Here is a 20,637-nt window from a genome sequence, read left to right as displayed (position 1 = left end):
GAAAGAAACAAAAAGGAGAATTCAAAAGCGGTCTCCTTTCCTTTCCTTTTTTTTTTACACTGTAATTCTCTTTTCAGGAGATCCCCCCTCAGCGGGTTTCTTTTAGGCTTCCCATTAATTTGCTTCCAAATGTCATATATCCCTCCGCAGATAAAAAAGATGAATGGGATAAGGACGTATGGGCTTTTTTTAGGCAGCGTGTGAGTGTAAAACATACTGGAATAGTTTTTTAGTCATTTAAGAGGACAGGGGGGGGGACAGGGGGGGCAAAGGGGGGGCGGACGAGGGGGCTTCAGTCTATTAATAGTTGAGTCATCAGTGCCTCAATGTTCCGAAATGGCAAATTGTTAGATCCCCAATGGTGATTATTACTTGCTGTCAATGACCTTCATAACAAATTAAAATTATGCGACTGGGACAGAGCGTGCTCTTTAATAGGCGTTATGCACGGGAGTGTGTGTCTGTCTGTGTGTGTGTGTGTGTGTGTGTGTGTGTGTGTGTGTGTGTGTGTGTGTGTGTGTGTGTGTGTGTGTGTGTGTGTGTGTGTGTGTGTGTGTGTGTGTGTGTGTGTGCATGCCGCTTTGCGTGTGTCTTTGCATGCGGGTGGCCAAAGGGTGACGGCCTCTAGCATTTAAAATCTCCCCCTCCCCTTTGCTCAAATTCTCCCATTTATCCTTAAGGTGTATCTCTTGCGGTGTGTGTGTGTGTCATATCCACACACACACACACACACACACACACACACACACACACACACACACACACACACACACACACACACACACACACATGCGGGATGTTTGCACCTACAGTATAAATCTTTTTATTTCATTTTCCGAGACACTGGACAAGTTCATAGAAGAGGAACACGTCCTTGGTCTCCTGGATTTACTGCCTGACCGGGCTATGTTGGGAGCGATAGTCCCCCACACACACACACAAACACACACACACACACACACACACACACACACACACACACACACACACACACACACACACACACACACGGTATGCATGCATGACATGAAGCAGATTTACCCACTTTAGCCCCCCTCCACAGTGGCCTTGTTAAAAGTGTTCATCGCCCCTTGTGGTAATATATGTCTTTAAGTGCACATTTATGCTCCCGAGCTATCGATCACTGTACATCCCCCACTCCATAATTACTCCACCTTAATATGCACCCTTAATGAGGCTTAATTGATTCATCTTCATTGATGGAGGATAACGCCACTAATGGCTGCGGTGTGCATAGCATCGATGCCACGTACAGTATGTGGACTCCGACCGGTGCCAGGTGGAGCGAGGGTGGGATGGGAGTGGTGGTACTGTAGCTCAGTGTGATGATTGGCCTATTGTGCTGTTGATTTAGCATGCACGGGAATGAATAGGAAATCAATGGCAGCTTCAGGAGGAGTTGCACTTTACGCAGCGTTAAAGGGGCAGTGCAACAGGATGGGTGTCATCTTTAGGTTGGCGGTATGGCCTCCGCTTGATCTGTATTTATTTCCTTTTTTTCCCGTTATTTAAACTTCTAAGTGTTGTTTTATTGTGAATTAGATTTACTCCCTTTTACTTGCTTCCTTTTTGTTGATCGGTCCTAAAATACCCAATTCTCCTTTTTTTTCCTTCCCTTTCACCCATTTTATATTTAACTTGTATAAACTTACATTTGTCTAGATTTAGAATTTTCTGAAACCAAGTTCCATCCAGGTACGTTAATGATGAAAGGCAGTAAGCAGAGGGCAGTCAACTAACTCAAATATTCTTAAGACAAACACAAGTTGATCATATGTTTTACAATGCAAAGAAACATTGATGCATACGTTTCAGTTTGTCTGTTTTTTTGTTCTTTTTTCTTTCCTAAAAGGCCCATTCCTCCCTTTCCTCTACTTCCCTTTCACCAAGGTCTTATCGCCTCACATTTCTACTTGTATAAAGGTCTTGGATTTGTTTCAATTTCCTTTTTTCTCCTATTTTTTCATCTACCTTCCCACTATCCTGCCAAATGTTATATACTTCCTTTTCCACTTTTTCCTATTTGATTCCCTTTTGTTTCATTCCCTTGTATTTTGTTCATTAGTTACCTTTAGTTTGTCTTCTCTCCACTCCCTCCCCTCCTGTCACACCTTTTCCACCTTTCCATTTTCCTTAATCCCTTTTGTCTGCACCTGTTTCACCTTCCTGGTCTGAAATTCTTCCCTCTCCTTTCATTTATTGCATTTCCCTATGCGTAGAAACCCAGCAGTCTCCCAGTAAAAGAGACAGCGACCTAGTCATCCTTCACTAATGGTAACCACACCACTTCCTGCCAACACAGACTGAGAGGGGGCATGATGAATATACACCCTGATTATTATAGCACTACACACACACACACACACACACACACACACACACACACACACACACACACACACACACACACACACACACACACACACACACACACACACACACACACGCACACACACACATTGGCAAGTGTGCGTGTACACAGACAAACACATTAGTAATTGCTCTTGTCTTCATGTCCTAAAAGACACCCACCTCTGTCCCCATCTGCCTTTTTTGTGCTCCCATGCATACATGCAGACAGTGGTGGACAACACACACACACACATACACACACACACACATGCACACACACACACACACACACACACACACACACACACACACACACACACACACACACTCATACACCCTCAAGCATCTTCCAGAGCCTCTCAACAGGGATATGATCACCCTGCTAGAATGATAAAGTTAGTGAGACATCAGTGCTCCCTCAAACATTTGTATGTGTGTGTCTGCATGTGTGTGTGTGTGTTTGTGTGTGTGTATGTCTTTTTCCAATGCTCTTTGAAGCCTGAAACAGACTTGAGGAGGGGTGGGGGGGCGGGGGGGCGTGGGGGGGGGCGAAACAAAGGTGGGCCGGTGCCAGGGAGAAACTTATGGCACCATTCCTCTTCCCCTAGCTGGGCAGAGGCATAGCCTTTACTGAGGGAGAGAGCCACCTTCTGTCAATCTGGGGGGGGGGGGGGGGGGGGGGGGGGGGGGGAGAGAGGGGGGGGCAGGGAGGGAGGTGGAAAGAGACAAATGGAGAAAAAAAAAGTAGGGGAATGAAAAAGCATCCTAAAAAGGTGCTCATCAAGACTCTCTACCTGAAAAGCCAAGAGGACCGAGGTCCTTTTCAAATTGAATTATTTCTGCAGAATTCGTAAGGCTAGTCTTTTAGGTATTAAAAAGAAGCTCACAAGGTGTTTGTTTTTTTTGCAGCAATGCCCTTCACCCAACAGTTTTTCAGAAATAATCTGCACAGCGTGAAGATCACACTCCCTGAATAGATATCCTGCACTTCCACACCCCTCTTTCATTCAAGAAAGTGCTTCAAACAAATGGCTTTAACACAATTCTGCACACCGGAGAGCGTACCCTTTCATTACACAGGTTGAAAAATGGTCTCTCCTCCTCCTGTTTCCCCCTCTTTTCTTTTTTCCCCCCTCCCCTTCCTCCTCCACAACTCCAGTTTTAGTGCAGGCGTTCACTAATAAATATAAATGTTTGTGATTACCATCTCTGCAGCACAGGTGCATGTTTGTTGCGAGGGGAGGCTTGTTCATTAATTTTCAGCCATGAAAAGTGCAGCGCGCCATGAACGGAGAGTCCAAATCGCACACACTGATAAATGAACGCACAGATTGTTAATGTACCATTGTAAGGCTGCTGCCTCCACCAGCTTTGAAAAAAAGGGTCTAGCTGCCAAAAGTGGGGCTACGAGCGCACACACACATGCACGTGCAAGCACACAAGCGGGGTCTGTGAGGTGTGGCAGGACCCCTATTCAGAGGTCTAGATTAAACTGAATAGAGCTTTAGAACGGGGTGTTTTTTATCCTTACACATATAGCCTGGGATTATTTAGATTATAGAGACAAGCCCCCCCCCTGGTGTGAGGCCTCTGGCTTGTGTTTTCTAATTAGATTTGGCCGAACTGGTCCAGTCGGAACTTCGTGTCCTGGTGTAAGGGTTTGTTAGCGCACTCCACTATATGGATTTGGCTTTTCAGATAAAAATGTTGGCACGAAAAGTTAATTTGTTGTTATCGTGTTGGAAACGCACACCCTTCGTGAGGCGAACATTTGGAAAAAAGGGTCTGTAATCCTCAAAGTATTTTTGTATTATCATCATGATGGTCATAATGATGATTTCATATCTGGATTAACCCCCTCGGTCACCCCTCAGTCTGGGCTGACATCTTTGCTTGGGCGTGGAAACACCATGTGTGCATTATCACACTCGCCACATACTGTATATTTTAATTAGTTAATGCATTCTGAGTCTCAAAAGCGATCGTCAATATGTTTTCTTTTTAGATACGGTCACAACAGGAGAGAGGAATACTGAGGAAGACTAAACAAAGAAGGAAATAAATAAAATCTGCCTCAGAATGGGTTGTTTTTCAGGAGCTGGGAAAATGTTTTAATAGGGGACCGCTGAACACCTGCCTTAAAATGTCGTTTCAACATCTCCCGAATGCCATTTTGCTTAATTGACTTGGAAATGGCCCAAATGTATTGCTGAATGCGATCTAATTAATATTAATAATAAATGCCATTATTAACATCAAAGAACATCTGGTGCCCCTGTTTACCCCACCGCCTTATATGTAACACATTCTGCTGCTGTTTTCATCTCACAAACATTTCACGGGTAAACAACAACTCGCATTTCCTTTATTTTTACTCCTGCTTATAATTATTTTTTATATTCTCACAATTTATTTTGTCTTTGGTCTTATTTCTGTTGCCTGATAAGGTCAGTAAAACAACAAGCATGAGGTGAGGATGTAAAATGTGGAACACAGTTGCTTTTTCTGGCTCCCCCTCTTTTCTTCTTCTCATTCTTTTTGGTCCATAGACCTGGTTGTTGTAATACCTTAGAGACTTCTCAGATCTCTGGTGTACTACCTTAGGAAACAAAAAAAAACAACCTCAAAAGCATCTGCACTGCAAGAGATCCTTGCATTAGGACTTTCTCAACGCCCATAAATCATGCACCAAATAACTTTAATCTAAAATTTCATTAAGTAGTCCTTGTCAGGTAGTAAAAGGAGGGGGATAATGCAGTAGTGTTTAATGATAATTGGTGTTTGGTTAATAAATTCTGCGAGTTCAGATTACGTTCTAGCAGTGGCTGGAATGCTAGCATCAGCAGTGTAACTAAACCTCAAATTGATTAACTCGCATGAACCAGACGCTCACAAAGATGGCAGTGGTCCAAATCAAAAAAAGAACGAGAGGGGAAGGGGGTGTTAGGAGGTGTGTGTGTGTGTGTGAGAGAGAGAGAGAGAGAGAGAGAGAGAGTGAGAGATGGAGAGAGAGAGCAAGCGAGCATCAGGCCGGATGGTGTTGTGTTGCTCTGGTGTAAGGAAATCAAGTCCCCGGGCGCATTTTTAAAAGCCTAATGCCTTTCAAATGATGTCATCACATTTTACTCTTTTTCTCTCTCTCTCCCCCCTCCCTCCCTACCTCTCACCCAATCTCTCTTAATATCTTTCCCCTTTTCAAACTGTTTCCGTCAATCAGCCCCCCCTTCCCTCCTCCTCCTACCCCCAATCAGTTATTTGGCTACGGGGAGAGGCCGTCGGGCTTCCGCGGGAGTCACGTGACACATTAGAATAATGGCCGAGCAAGAAGCAAAACATCTTGTGTTTTTATGACTGATGTGCTTCCCCCCCATCCCCCCCTCCCCCCTTTAGTTTTATTTCCTGAAAGTGATATCATACTAATCAAAACCACAGAACGTTTAGAGTGCAAAGTGTGATTGAAAGAAGACCATTAAGGAACTGGTATCCCCCCCCCCCCCCCCCCCCCCACCAACCCGCAACCCCGACACCATATACGGACAGTCATTGCTGTTTATTTTTGCTTTTGTTGATTTTTTCTTCCCTTCGTTAATGGGAACTGGGTGTGGTCCCTGTAAAGTCGGTATGCACTATCCCAGGGGTGCCCACATGATCATATACACGAACACACCAGCACACACGCGGCATAGATCCTTATCAATTTATATATTTGTCAGTCAGTCGTGGAGACTGCCCTGGTGGCGTATCCCCCCGCAGTGGCAATGCATTGGTCGCTAGATCCCGGTGATGTGCTGTCGAAAGGGAGTGAGGTGTCTTGTGCACGCACACACACACACACACACACACACACACACACACACACACACACACACACACACACAGTTGCACTCTCGCACACAGTTAGTCAGAGGGGAGTGTGAGTGCAGCAGACAGCAGGCAGAGTGACTGATACTCAGCCTGCCTCCCAGATGGCCTGCTCAACTCTGCTCCAATCTGATCTCGGATCCTTTGTTCTGGCATGTTCCATTACGCCGCCGTGACACCAGTAAAGGCAGAGGGGAGAGAAGCTGGTCTCAGATCAGATACAGCTGAATTATACATGTATTTCTCTTTTTTTTTTCTCCCCCCTCTGTGATATTCTTGTACTAGCACAGTCGCGTTTTTCATGTTTGTTCCTGGGGAAAAGGCGAGTGACGGGTTCATAAACGACAGATTATTGAATGAGTTTGATTGGAGGAATTTTGGGGAAAAGGAGGTAGTTGTGGCCTGAATGCTTTATTAAACTCTTGGGCCTTGGCTCTATGCTAGGAAAAAATTAAATAACAGGAAAAGCTCCTCAGCCACAAGCCCTATATGCATATTTGTGGTCTCATTTTGAAGGTAACAAGGAATTTAAAGCCATTGTAAGCAAGATCCCAGGGATAATAATGCATCTGAATGTAGATAAATCCTTTAGTGGTTTTATTCTTCGTATAAATTGTGTTCTTTTGTGGGGATTATTTGCTGGTTTGGCTGAAATAAAACACGTCAACTCAGCAGAGGCCTTTCACGAGAAGGGATGCATTGTCTTGTAAATACTGATCTTTTAAGAAATATCAAATAATTGTTTTTTGCCTAAGATAGAATGTGGAATCTGACACAGTTACAGGAAAACTGGAAGATGTGTGCCTTGTACTATACATTTATGTACATTTAAATGTAGGTTAAGGGCTTTTATACTTTTTGGGCCATTTAATGGGTAAGAAGCATTACTACCATCTCTGTATCATCTTCATAAGAATATCTAGTTTGGCGGTCCTTGGGTTAGGGTTAGGGTTATATTCAAAGATTCTGAATATAAAATGTCAAGTCTTCCTAATGGCATAATAGTGTGTGCAAAGTGAAAGTGTAACAGTAGCTGGCCTTTACAGGAGTGTATATAAAACGCCACAGGCTCACCTGTGACAATCACTTTAACGTTGTGTCTCCAACGGTGAATCTTCTTTGCATAAAAAAAGACGGAAGATGTGGAAGGAAAATCAATACTCGCCGGATAGTTACGGCTGGGTGTCAACAAGCGATTGCGAGTCTCACACACCCAGCTGTGCACGCCGATGCCTAATATACGGGGTGACCTTCAAAATGTCATAAATGTGTTGTGCAATAAAGTGTCAATATTTGTGGTTATATGGAGCAGTATGACTTTTACAGTAATTGGAACAGTCGCATTAAAAGCGACGGATCAGTCAACTGATTAAAGACGAGCATGCTGGACACCCGGGGAATGACGCGGATTGTCACATCCGTGCACACCACATCACTTGCGTGAAACACACCACCAAGTTCTGTTTTACCTTTCTTTGTAGTGTGTGTGTGTGTGTGTGTGTGGGAATGTGTGAAGCCCATTTATTATTGAAGGGCTGTTATATGCCAGGAGAGCACACTCTCATCCTCTCAGTAATGTGTCTTCCTCTTACAGGAGCACTATTAACCCTGACACACAAGGACGTATCTGTGTGTGAATGTGTGTGACAGAGAGAGACAGTGTTTGTGTGTGTGTGTGTGTGTGTGTGTGTGTGTGTGTGTGTGTGTGTGTGTGTGTGTGTGTGTGTGTGTGTGTGTGTGTGTGTGTGTGTGTGTGTGTGTTTGGGAGTGTGGTCTGGTGTTTGTCCTGCTTCTAATCTGTGTTTTGGATTTTTTAATTTTAGCCCCATCTGGGGTGGGCAGGTGGGCTTCTGTCTGTTACACGATCTGCGGAGTCTTTGCCAAAAGGGGATCTGTACAGTAGACCGCTCAAAATATGTTTATGAGGAGGCAACTATGGCTACAGTATGGTGCCGTCCTGGGCCAAGCACTCTGGGAATTGTAGTGGCTTTTATTTATTTATTTTCTGTCAACGGGCAATTTTTTCAAATCCGGTCAAATTAAAATGCAAAAGAAAAAAGGGGGGATGCAGTTAATGTGTTCACACAGTACTGCAATAAGCAGGGACTTATGTAAGATTAGTGTTCTTTTGTTTTTGAAGTGTAGTTGTACTATGCTTTTATTTACATTTGAATATGTTTTCATTAAAAAAGTCTTTAGGTTGAGGCATTCAAGGAGTCAGGATGTAAAATGTTCCTAATGACATAATAGTGTGTCAACGTGAAAGTGTTAAAGTAGTTGGGCTTTACAGGCATGTATATACACATATATATTTATATGTTAGATCATAATATAGTTTCACATGATATTATACACAAAATGGGTCTTAAGCAATGTAACAAAGGTTAGAATATAATTTTGGAAATGTTGACTTTTTTGAAGTTGCCAATCTTACATTTTAACAACCCAACAATTTCTTCACATTTCATTTTATTTACTTTTGTGGTGCCTTCAGTCCCTATCCAGACACAAGTAGACATGACATCTTGTTGAATCTGTAAAGAACTTTCTGTTTCCACTCCTCTGTTTCCTCTCTGCCTGTGTAATGTCACATATTGTTTAAAAAGCAAGTTAATATAAAAACACAATCCACAGTTTAACATCTGCTTCCTCAACCTAACTGTCTCTCGGCCTCTTTCTCCTCGCTAGTACATAAAAATAAAAACGGCACTGTAGCCAAGCCCAAGTAGAAGCAGCTGGTATTCAGTATCTGCGTATTGTCACAGACTTACATTACGGTTGCCTTTCAGTTTCACTTGTGATAAATAGCCCTCAGCCTGATAGCAGCGTGGCTGAATGGAGTTGTGTGTTTAGTGTCAGCGTGGACAAGGACATGCTGACTTGGGTCTTTCCATTCTGTAAACCTTATTTGACTCCCCGACAGAGGAGGGGTTTGAATGGGGTGGGAAGCGCCAGAAAAATAAAAGATTAGGCTAATGTCAAAAAATGCTCCTTATTGTGCGCCGTGGTCGCCTAAGTGGGTTGCTCGATTTTAGATTCTTTTTCTGGCTCCCTCCCCTCCGCACATACCAAATCATGTGCCAGATTAAAAAATAAATAACATTTTAACTGTATTTGTGCCTCTTTGGGTCCCGCTAGATTTTTTTTTAGGCAACATATTCGGAATGTCTTTCTTTTCTTTAACCTCAACAAAGCAAACCGTTGCTTATGACCGCAGCGTTTACGAATCTCCTAGCAGTACACATTTGAGATAAATAAATGATGATACAGATGTGGCACGAAAAAAGAAAATATTTTCATATGAATTTGCTATGAAATCTGTGGTGACAGTTGCGCGCCGTTGAACCCGCCGCACAGTGACGCCCATCAAATGCGGAACTAGTACAGATATTTTTAATTCAACAGCTTCAAGAGACATATCAAGCATCTGTTGTGTGTTCTCTTTTGTTTCTTTCAAGTTTCATGTTTTCTTAACTTAACTGTGTTGCTTAGACCTTTAAATTCCATGACTGTCAGCACATCACAAGCTCTTAACCATCCGTACAACAGGGCCAGTGTGTACAATCCGCCGGTAACACCCTCACCTCAGTTTGTGCTGCTGTCAACACATTCCCAGGTTGTCGTCACTCATCTTTAGATTCATATTCGGGAAGGTGATTGTGTTGATAACAGACTGCTGTTGCACTAAACTGTGCATCATCGTTTTTTGGCGCGCGCGGAGGAAGTGGCGGAGGGCGGGGTCAGAGCCGTTATCACCCTATCATATCTCTGACAGCTACCTGTCAAAATCAGGTCGCGGGGAAGAGATGCGAGGAGATCCTGCGATGCTGACATAGCCAAATCTATCTCTCTTTTTTTTTTCTTTCTGTCTTATTTTGCATTGTTCATTTTCACTGCCATCCAGCATATGCTTAATAGGAATGATGATGATAGCAAGGATAAAAAAAGAAAGAAAGGAAAACAGGAGGAGAAAGGGAAAGGCACTGGTGTTGAGGGTGTGTGTTCTGGGGGGGTGTATCTCAGGACTTTCTAAAGAAAAGCTTATGAATTGTCAGCGTTCTGTCAGGGAGGAAAATAGCACGGCCTGTTGGATGACTTTGTGTGGCGTTTGCACATTTGAAAAATGTAGGGACAATGACTGACAGAGGAGTAAGAATGAAAAAAAAAACGTGTTGTGTTATGATGTGTGGTGGGCTGGTTTGAAGTAGCACTCAACACACCTTCTATTTGTCTCTCCCCCCTTGTCTTGTCTCTGCGTGTGCTCCAGATGTTGGGGATGACTTGGGGAAGGCGGCGGGGATCGTTCAGCCGGCTCTGTCCCAGCATCGCGAGCGAAGCGTGGCCTCGTCCTCCAAGGACTGCGCCTACTGCGGAAAGTCCTTCCGCACCTCCCACCACCTCAAGGTCCATCTGCGGATACACACAGGTCAGTACTTCCACTAACCCTAACCCTATAGCCAACCGCTGCTACAGAGTGCATTTCTCTATCAATTAAACATTTATTGTACCTCATGCAAAATGTACTCCACTAGATATGCTGACAATCCTTCTGGGGTTAGACTGACATATTGGTTTATGAGTATTGGCCTAATAAAATATTGGAGTCAATCTGCCTCTCATATGATTGATATGATGCAGATGAAATGATTGGGTATTGGTTTTGTAATTGATACTGCATTAGTTGCCCTTAATCTTATTTTTAGTCTAATGGCAGACTAAAAGGTAACACATTAAGATTTCTAGACTTGCCATTAGAAACTACCTCCAGTGAAATTAAGTGTGTAGATGGTCACACTTTCCAAACCCTACAGTACAGTGCCCTGAAAATAAGCAGAACCGTGAAAAACCCAGTGATCCCAGTTCATCAGTTACTGTGATTCTCACCTAAATCATAATCCTGTTTAGATGTAATCCTAGAGATATTATTCCGTGCGGTCTTATCAGATTTTTGATTGCAATGCATTTATTCACAATGACATAAAGACAAATAAACAAAACTGTTCACGAGGGGGAATAAGTGTTTCCTAACAGTGTCCCTCATTGAGGCTTAAGGCCGTCATTATTCCGTTTTTATTCCGTTTTTTCTTGCTCATTTCATTGAGCTCTAATTAACACAACAAGGGTTCAGTGTCCTCCAATGACATCACTCGGAGGGCAATTTCACACTTGCTAACTCTCAATAACTTTCGAACCAAAACAAAGCCGGCCTGTCCACAGTTTAGGGATATGCGTGAGATGATGTGCCTAATAGATTAAGCTTTATTTTGCAGCCAAGCGGCCTAACCCTCTGAGCTGTGTACTTCCTGCCTTACATATCACCAGCCACGGCTCAGCCACTTCTGTGATAACCTGTCCGTCGGTTGTTGCTTCGAGGTTAAGGCTGAAGTCAGAGTAATGATGTGGACTGTGGACAGTAGCCAGGGTTCTGCAAGGTACGAACGCCCCACTGACTATCCAGGGTAAAGTCACAAATAGACCATGCACAGGTCACCTTAAAGCAAGGACGCCTGATTCTGGCCGGTGGGCCTAGTGTTTGAAGTTTAATTTTGTAAGGTGATTCTGAGGGAGTTAGGGTATCTTGCCATCTGCTAAAAAACTGTTATAATTTCATTATGTATTATCTTTAACTTGGGATTTTAATTATTAATTGAAAAATGTTTGGTTATTAAATAAGATATTACTAGACAATGATATCAACATTGAATAATGAATTATGTTCAACGCTAAATATTTTTGCTTAAAGATAATGGAATTTCGGCTATTGGAAAAAAAGATGTTTGAGGTACAATGTCGTTTAATGACCAGCACAAGGCAACACCACTCGTTACAAAAATATTGATTGTATAGAAGTCTATGAGAAAACGTGATCTTGGTTATGGAAAATACATATGGTTGAGGTGTGCTAACCCCCTTAAAAGTGAGGCCAGGTTTAAGGTGTAAGTACCTTAAACCTGCATTATTTTAATGGCCAGCAGGAGGTGACCACACTTGTTGCAGTAAACGCCTTATTGTATAGAAGTCAATGAGAAAATGCCACTACTTTTTAAACCTTTTATGCTCTTAACCTTTTATTTTTATTTATTTTTATATTGCCATATTTTATCCAATATGCTCCTTTAGATAACTTTTTACTTATTGTTCCTTATAGCTTTGTGAAGCACCTTGAGATGACGTTGTCTTTAAAGTGTGCTATATAAATCAAATGTATTATTATATTATTATTATTACTTCTAACTCGATTAATGACCTCAGTAAACATGTTCCTAATGTGTTTATGGTCTCAATAGCTATACAAAATGATGGTCTGATTTTCTTTAAAAGACGATAAAGCAGGGTTACCTTTATGGCGATGCTAACTTTTGATTGACAGGCAGCTACCACGCTGTTTTCAGGTTGGAGTGTTATCCCATATTGAAATTCGATCTTTTTCAGTTCATAAAAGTTAGAAAAACCTTAGTCCCCCAAAAATTCATATTCAACATTTAGTTGTACTTAGTTCCACATCTCGCATCACTTCTGGGTGCAAAAGGCAAAATTGCAACAAAAAGGAAAACTGTAGAGCACAAACCAATGGTCTACTTTTTATACACAGTCTGTGGTTTTCCCAGATCATCCATTGCATTATGGTATATATCTGTGAAGACAATAAGCACAGTGATTTTCTAAAAAAAACTTTAACACAAAGACAACATTTAAATATTCAATCACTTTTCTCTCCGTCTCTAAGTCAATGATTAGTACCCCGAAAGTTCTGAAATGTTCTCAAATAGCTTAGTCCAACTGTTTTGACCTGTTTTCTAGTTTTACACTTCAGAACGAAGTAATCCTTGAGTGCCAATAGAGAAGCAGAGGCTAAAACGCTGAAAAAATCAATGCTTACTTTTCTTCTCTTTCTCTGTCTGTCTCTCTTTTTTTCTCCCTCCTCCATGCACTTAAGAGGCAGAATAAAAGACCACCCATACCTTAACCCCCCCTTTTTGCTTTTACTTAGAAATGGTGCGGACCGTACCTCAGACCTAAAGAGGAATTAAGAGGAAAAGCTTTAAGCACGCTAACACGTCCGGTGTAAACTCACATTATTGGGATCCCTGTGTTAAATAGCACGTCCAGGTCAGAGCCATCCCGGGCTACTGTAGAGCAGCCAGGGATAGTGGTGGTTTCCCGGGGCATCTGTTATCTGGTGGTGAGAGAGCTGAGTTATGTCTGCTTTGAGTAGTACAGTAAGGACACCCATGAGGGCCATATATTTTCATGGAGGAAGCGGAGACCTATAGGCCTAGCTAACTCGTTCTGCAAAACACACAGACAAGTACGTCCATCTTATTCCATCCACAAAGTATATTTTATCCATTCATATTTTGGGAATTCAATAGAATAAAAGGCATTTTGTTGAGATACAAAAGTAAGAATAGTAAGTAAGGATTTTTTCTTGTTGAATGGAATGATTCTGGCCGTGGGCCTATCTAAGCACAGCTTTAGCATAGTCTTGAGAAAAACAGCTTGATGCGTCCACAACATGTGGCCTTTAAATCATTACTTTAACCTAATCATACCAGCTCCACTGTGACATCCTGATTACATCCACAACATGCCTTTAGCAGCGGTTAAAGATCCTCTCTGTGCTCCGGCGACAACGCGGAGAAATCCACAAATGACAGCGGAGCCCCCCCTTCATCCTAATGCAACGTGAGTGACACAATGGAGTTGCTTGCCGAGCCGGTGGAGTCCGCATTGTGCAACGCGACGCAGAGATTAATGAGTGGCTAACGCCGGCTTGAAAGGAATGAAGTGAATTTGAATTTCTCCAAAAGTTAAAGAGCTAATGTTACAGTATTAATTTCTTCTTGAACAGTGAGTGGGAAAATATCCATTAGGAAAATGAACCACAGTTTTCTAGGTAGCTAACATTGTGCAGGCTGTGGTGCTACAGTGTGGGGCCACAGCTAATGAACACACTGCAGAGGGTGATATTTCATTATACAAATTAATGCTCACATTTTAATGGGAAAGTCACATAATGAATCTAGGCTTCAGTGACAGCAATTAGAGGCCCAGATTGTCCCCTTCTGGACAAGGCACTATTTAGCAGTAAGCAGCTGTGTGTAAAAAATAAAAAGGTCCTCGCTCTTGACAATAGCCACACATAACTTCAGGCAGGGCCGCATAACCAATAAGAGTCCCCGTTCACCTTTAAATGAGAAGAAGGGTGAGACAGAGGAGTGGAGGAAGAAAAGAGGGGAGGCAAGACTAGCCCATGTCACTTAACCTTAACCTAACCTTGTAATCAGGATGAATCAAGAGGGACCTGTGATCTCCTTCCCCATTCCTCTTTACCCCTTTCTCCCTTTTTATCCTTTTTCTTCAAGTAGCTCCCTCCTAATGCCTTTTTTCTAAGTGGTCTTTTTTCCTATACCTACCATACAGTTTAATGAATACAATGACACCCAGTGCGCATCTCCAAGCATGCATCTGTATGCATGCACAATACAACATGCAGTATTTATGGTCTGATTCCCCCCTTGATAGCAATTGAACTGTAAGTTCCGGTGGTATTAGATGTACCAATTGACTCCTAACTTCTTACATTAATGATATAACAGTATACATTTCATTCTAACAAATCCCATGAAAAGACCCAAACCAACAATTAATTCATCCTCATACCAATTAGTCAAACCTGATTATTTTACTCATCTCTCCAAAGCACCATGGTTATCCAAGAAATAGAGAAACACTGTTCCTAGTATGGTTTTTCATAATATCTTATGACGACTTGTTATTTTTTTTTAAAGGGCCCTATTATGCTTTTTGGGGTTTTCCCTTTCCTGAAGTGTGTTATGTAGGTTTTTGTGCATTTGAATGTTCAGCAAAGGCTTAAATACCTGTGTTCCCTACTATGGAACTTCAACATGAGCATAATAGGACCCCTTTAAACATTATTCTGTTAGGAAACACATTAGGGAACACAACTCCGTGATTAAGTTAAGGAAAATATTGTAGTTTGGTTTAAAATAATTATAAAAGTGGCAAAGTTAGGTGGGAAATTAATCAACGTTTGCCAAGCAATAGACATGTATTAATCCGCAGTGGAAATAGTCCCCATCAAACAAATGATTCACTCCTGTATTTGCCATTCTGTGGACATATTTATCCAAAGTGACTGACTGTATATGTTGTCCATCTATGGTGTCACTTTGTCCCCGAGGCAATGGAACTGTTAACCCTGACAGCATTCGAAATTCACCACAAACCACGAACTAAAGCAGATATACTTGAAACAGATGTAAAACAGCTTCTATCCATTATTCAGTCTTTCAAACATCCTATTGGTGTTTTTTTCCCCTCTTGCAGCCAAATGGAAATTCATCTTCCAGTATGTCATATCTATTAAGCCGTTTTAATTGCCCCTCTGTACAGGTTGGGGTATTTATCTTTACTTGTTTCTATGGTGCTGTCACAATTCACACAAAGCCAGATGAAATCAGTACATGCCACATGAAGTGTAAACACACTATGCAAGGGTAGATCCCAGTGCAGCAATCATCAGTAGAAAGATTTACAGCCACCAAGGTGTCACCTAGATGTTTATGAACTCACGTAAAATAAGAAAAAAAGCAGCAGCGATGCATTTTTTATATATCTTTGGCAGGAACAAAATGTCCAAATTAGTTTACAGAAGCCAAGACAGACAACAGCGAAAAGTTTACCGTTCTATTTTTAACTCCCGGGTAGCAATTTTCTGGTTTTGTGGCGGCAGTGATCTGTCATGTGGCTGGGAGGTTGTGCTGTTTGCGCTGATATCAATTAAAAGTGGATTAACGGGTACATAATGACCTTTAGCAGTAAATTGTGTGTAATGTTGCAAGGCAGGATACAGTATATTCCCCAGATGTCACACCAGGCCCCTGACGTATGATGGAGCAGATGTCTTAGCCAGTCCAAATGGCCCTCTAAGACACAAACACACACACACACACACACACACATACACACAGGCTCAGGCCGACAAGCATGCATAAACATGTGTTCGCACACATTCCAAATGGTGCTCACACACACGTAGATGCAGAAAATGTACTTGTCGTCTGTCTCACTCGCTCCAGATATATTTAAATGCTTGATTTTAATGAAAAACTGGAATCAGCTGATAGCTCTCAGGGCGTTCGTATTTATATTTTCAGTTTGCCATACCCAGTTAACATCAACATAGTGTCAAACGCACACTATTCTGTGCTTTTCATTCTCATTTTAGATATGTAGATGGAACATTAATCTGTATTTCCCCCCCATGAACATTAACAACCTCTTATAAGGAAAGAAAAGACAGAGGAGGAAAAAAAAAGATCAGATCAGTCTAATTTCTGTCTAATTTGGCTCCTAGAATATCATTTTGTCCAGTTAGAGGAATTGAGAATGATCATTTGCATCAGGGACGTTTCCTTATTGAATCAGCACTGAGCCTCTGTGCGGCAGCTCACAGGAGAAGCACTTATTGGGTTAAAAGCTCATCTCGTACGGTTTATTTTAAATATACTCTATGCTTCATAGCCACTCTAGCGTAGGATAAAAGATATCAGGGCTATCTGACTCTGCACGCTCCCTTTCTCTTTTTTTGTCTTCTCTCCTCAGCCTTTCCACCTTCAATTTTCTTTTGTATACCCTCCTATTCTTCTCAGTGCTGTATCAATATTGTATTGAGTTGGTGTTTGTGGCCCTTTATTTGAGAACTCTGCAGTAGGTCTGCAGATCGCAGTCTTTTTCTGGAATGGTGCCCTCTAAATAATGATAAATTACTTGAGCAGTATGCCATTTGCTAATTATATCCATGATTTACTACACAGCCCGACTTAAATCATTCAAACCAGCCTTGCGTAACAATGCCTTTTTTCCTTTTATAAAATGGTTTCCATGTGTATAATCTAAACAGTTTATAGCCCTATACTGTATATATAGAAATGTGCATACACACAAAACGCCACCTTCATCCTTTTATTCTTTTTTTCCAGCAAACCCCCTCTCTTTTCACACAGTCACTGTTATCCCTCTTACAGAAATTCCACTCTTGGAACTTTTTATATGTATATATTTAAAAAACAATCCAGCTTAGCATTTTTTCCACTCTCTGTTCATTGTTTAATGAATCCAAATCTGGCTCAGACTCCAAGCCTATTATAATTGCTAGCAGGATGTGTTCTATTTCAACATAAGTATCATTCCAATGGAAGATCCACTTCTGGCAGAATAATGCCGGTGTTATACCATTATCAAGAATATTCATTAATATGGATGTGCGGCATAAATACATATATGTAAAACACATTCACCCCTCTTTTACCGTAATGTAAATCTCTTTGATCTGTGTATCCGGTATTGAAACATATTGTTCTTTATCATGGGGCTGCACTGCAACAAGCATGTGGTTCACATATGTTGCCTTTTTTATTTTTATTTTAAATACTCATTGACTTATTTGTGCAACATAGTGTATCATACATATTGTGTTCAACAGTGTGGTAGTGGTTGGGGAAATGTTATGCCTTGGCTGATTTATGCTTCTCAAGATAAACTGCAAATAGAGAATGTCCCAGAAATTGTACTCTCAGGCCTGACAGCGAACAAGGCCAGAACAGAGGCAGGATCACCCCACTGCAGGCACACCAATACACACACACACACACACACACACACACACACACACACACACACACACACACACACACACACACACACACACACACACACACACAACACACACACACACACACACATACACACACACACACACACACACACACACACACACACACACACACACATAGCATTGAGACAGTTTTGTTGTCAGTTGAAGATATGATCTCTTGTAGTGGACTGAAAGCACCATATGGTGAAATGTTTTTTATGGTGTTGATGTGAGTGATGGCTCACTTGGCAGGGCTGGATCGGGCTGGATCGACCCATATTCAGATGCCTACTCCAGCACCCTATCCCAGTCCAAACACATACACACACACACTGGCAGTATGACACGCTCACCGATTGAGCTGATGTCTGTTGAAATGCATGCGATTGTTGATTCAGTGCAAGATCCTGTTCATTTCCGTTGTTTTGTAGTTTATATAAATGTGTGCTTTATTGTTTTTTTTTCCATTAACCTTTTATTAAGAGTTAGAAACTACACGTGTTTGGATGCAAACTAAAACCAAGGCGTTGCAATAAACCCTCTTTTTTATAGAAGTTAATGAAATGCATATCTTTTCTTTTTAGCTCTACACATTTGACCTAATTTTCTTTGTTCAGGGAGGTTACATGACCCTAGGGTCCACATTCCCTACTCCAATAAATAGATTTTGATATCCAGTCAATCTAATAATCAGGTTAATTATTCACTGTTTTCCCGCTCTTTCCCTTTCTGTTTCTCTGTCTCTTTCTTGGCCTCTCAGGAGAGAAACCCTACCGGTGCCCTCATTGCGACTATGCTGGCACACAGTCTGCCAGTCTGAAGTACCACCTGGAGCGCCACCACCGTGAGCGCCAGAACGGCTCCACCACCTCGGCTCCATCCTCTGGCCACAATGCTTCTTCTGACCACAAGGAGGATCACGGGAAGGCGACTGGTGGCGGAATCTTTGCTCGACCGGATGTCCTCCGTAATGTCTTCAAGAGCATGCCACCCAACCTGGACTTCAGGTCTGGTCCATTGCTGCCCCATCAGTGGGCATCGGCCGGCATGATGTCTCCGCACGACCGAGATCGTGAGCGCGGAGACCGCCGCTTTGACTCCTCTGCTGAGAACATGAAGACGACCGATGGCCAGTCCGCCCTTGTCTCAACAGCGCCAGATGGCTTCTCCGACCTTAGCAGGGCTTACCAAAGCATGATGGGAAACGGAGTTCACTTTCAAGGTTCTCTCCAGGCCTTTATGGACAGCTTTGTCCTCAGCTCCATGAAAAAGGATTTGAAGGACAACCAGGGTCAAGCCCAGCTCCAGGCCCAGCTCTACCATGACAACGGTGAGCCCAAAGCAAAGCGGGCCGTCTCGGCTGAGCAGGAAGATAAGGTCGAGGTCAAACAGAAACCAGCGCCTGGCAAACCTGGGTCGCAGTATGAACCGCTTGATTTGTCTGTGTCAGTCCGGCCTGAGTCTGGATCTGGATCGATCCCCGGCTCTTCTACCACCATCCATGATAATGTGGCATGGCATGGCTGCCTCTTCTGTTCCTACTCCACCTCCTCATTGGAGCTCATGGCTCTGCACCTCCAGGCCAACCACATGGGTAAGGCCCAACAGCAGCGGTCTGAGACAAGCAAGGAGCTTCATGGAGAGACTTCTCCCAACACCTCCACCAACGCCAAGAATGCTGGTGGTGCCCTGGACAAAGATGAAGAAAGAAATGGAGAGAAAAACCAGGGAGGCTGGAACAACCATATGGACCAGCCCTACAACCCCTTCCAGAGTGACTTTTACAGGAGGTTTGGTGGCATGTATGATGGATCCCAGAGGGCCAACCAGGGCCTTCAAGCTTATTTGGGCCCAGCAGAACAGGGTCTAGACCTTCCTATCCAGGCCTTTGGAGGAGCACCTTCAGCTGGAGATAACCATATCAGGGTGAGGGGGGACCCCGAAGACGACCAGGTTGTGTCAGATGACGAGTTGGTAAAGGCTGGGCGACGCAGTGCTAGTGAGACTCCTTCAACCACCCCTAAAAGACAGCTGCAACAGAATCACTCAGATGAAGAGGAAGAGGAGCGGGGAGTGGCCGAAGAGGAGGAGGAAAGAGATGAGGATGGGCAAATGGACATGGAGAGAGAGGAACAAGAAAGTCCAGGTTCTGACCACCTCCAGAACCACTCCAAAATGTTTCAAGACAACTCCTCCCTGCCCCTAAGGAGTGGTTTGGCAGCGTCTACCATGACACCACTGTCTCTGGTTCCCCAATCCAAGAACCATGCTTTGCCACTGGAGAAGCAATGGCAGCAAGGCCTGGCCCTCCTGTCTCCCGGAGGGCCTCCAGGACTCTTGAAGGCTGAGCAGCAGAGCCACCTAGAGCAGCAGATGAACATGCTGTCTGTCCTAAGAGCCTACAGCAATGACAACCTTCCCGCATTCAACGGCCTGGGAGGCGAAGCACCTGCAGGGGACATGAAGAGGCCAGATGCACCTGGTGAGTGTGTTTAACACCTTCTTGCACTGAAAAGCACACACAGAAGAACATACACATATATCCACAGACAACTTCACCAAAGTCATGAATACACATGTGTTTTTGGAACACAAATTCAATTTCCAAGCACTGCACACACTAGACAAACACATATTCGTGTTTTTCCCTGACACCCACAAAGGAATCTCAGACACTCACTAAAGGTCTTGAGATTGGCCCTGAAGTGATTTCAGCCTTATTT

General features: G+C 42.9%; 1 protein-coding gene across 3 annotated transcripts in view; it reads left to right on the top strand.

Moving 5' to 3' along the window:
* Nucleotides 1-20,637, top strand: part of znf536 (zinc finger protein 536) — a 206,071-nt gene that overhangs the window by 134,140 nt on the left and 51,294 nt on the right. For all 3 annotated transcript variants that reach the window (XM_034117218.1, XM_034117217.1, XM_034117216.1), the window contains 2 exons: nt 10,502-10,660; nt 18,675-20,396. In XM_034117218.1, coding sequence (XP_033973109.1) covers nt 10,502-10,660; nt 18,675-20,396 — 1,881 coding nt within the window. The remainder of the gene's footprint in view (nt 1-10,501; nt 10,661-18,674; nt 20,397-20,637) is intronic.

This window comes from Trematomus bernacchii, unplaced genomic scaffold (assembly GCF_902827165.1).
Source record: "Trematomus bernacchii unplaced genomic scaffold, fTreBer1.1, whole genome shotgun sequence".
Taxonomy (NCBI): domain Eukaryota; kingdom Metazoa; phylum Chordata; class Actinopteri; order Perciformes; family Nototheniidae; genus Trematomus; species Trematomus bernacchii.
This window is presented reverse-complemented; position numbering and strand designations above follow the sequence as displayed.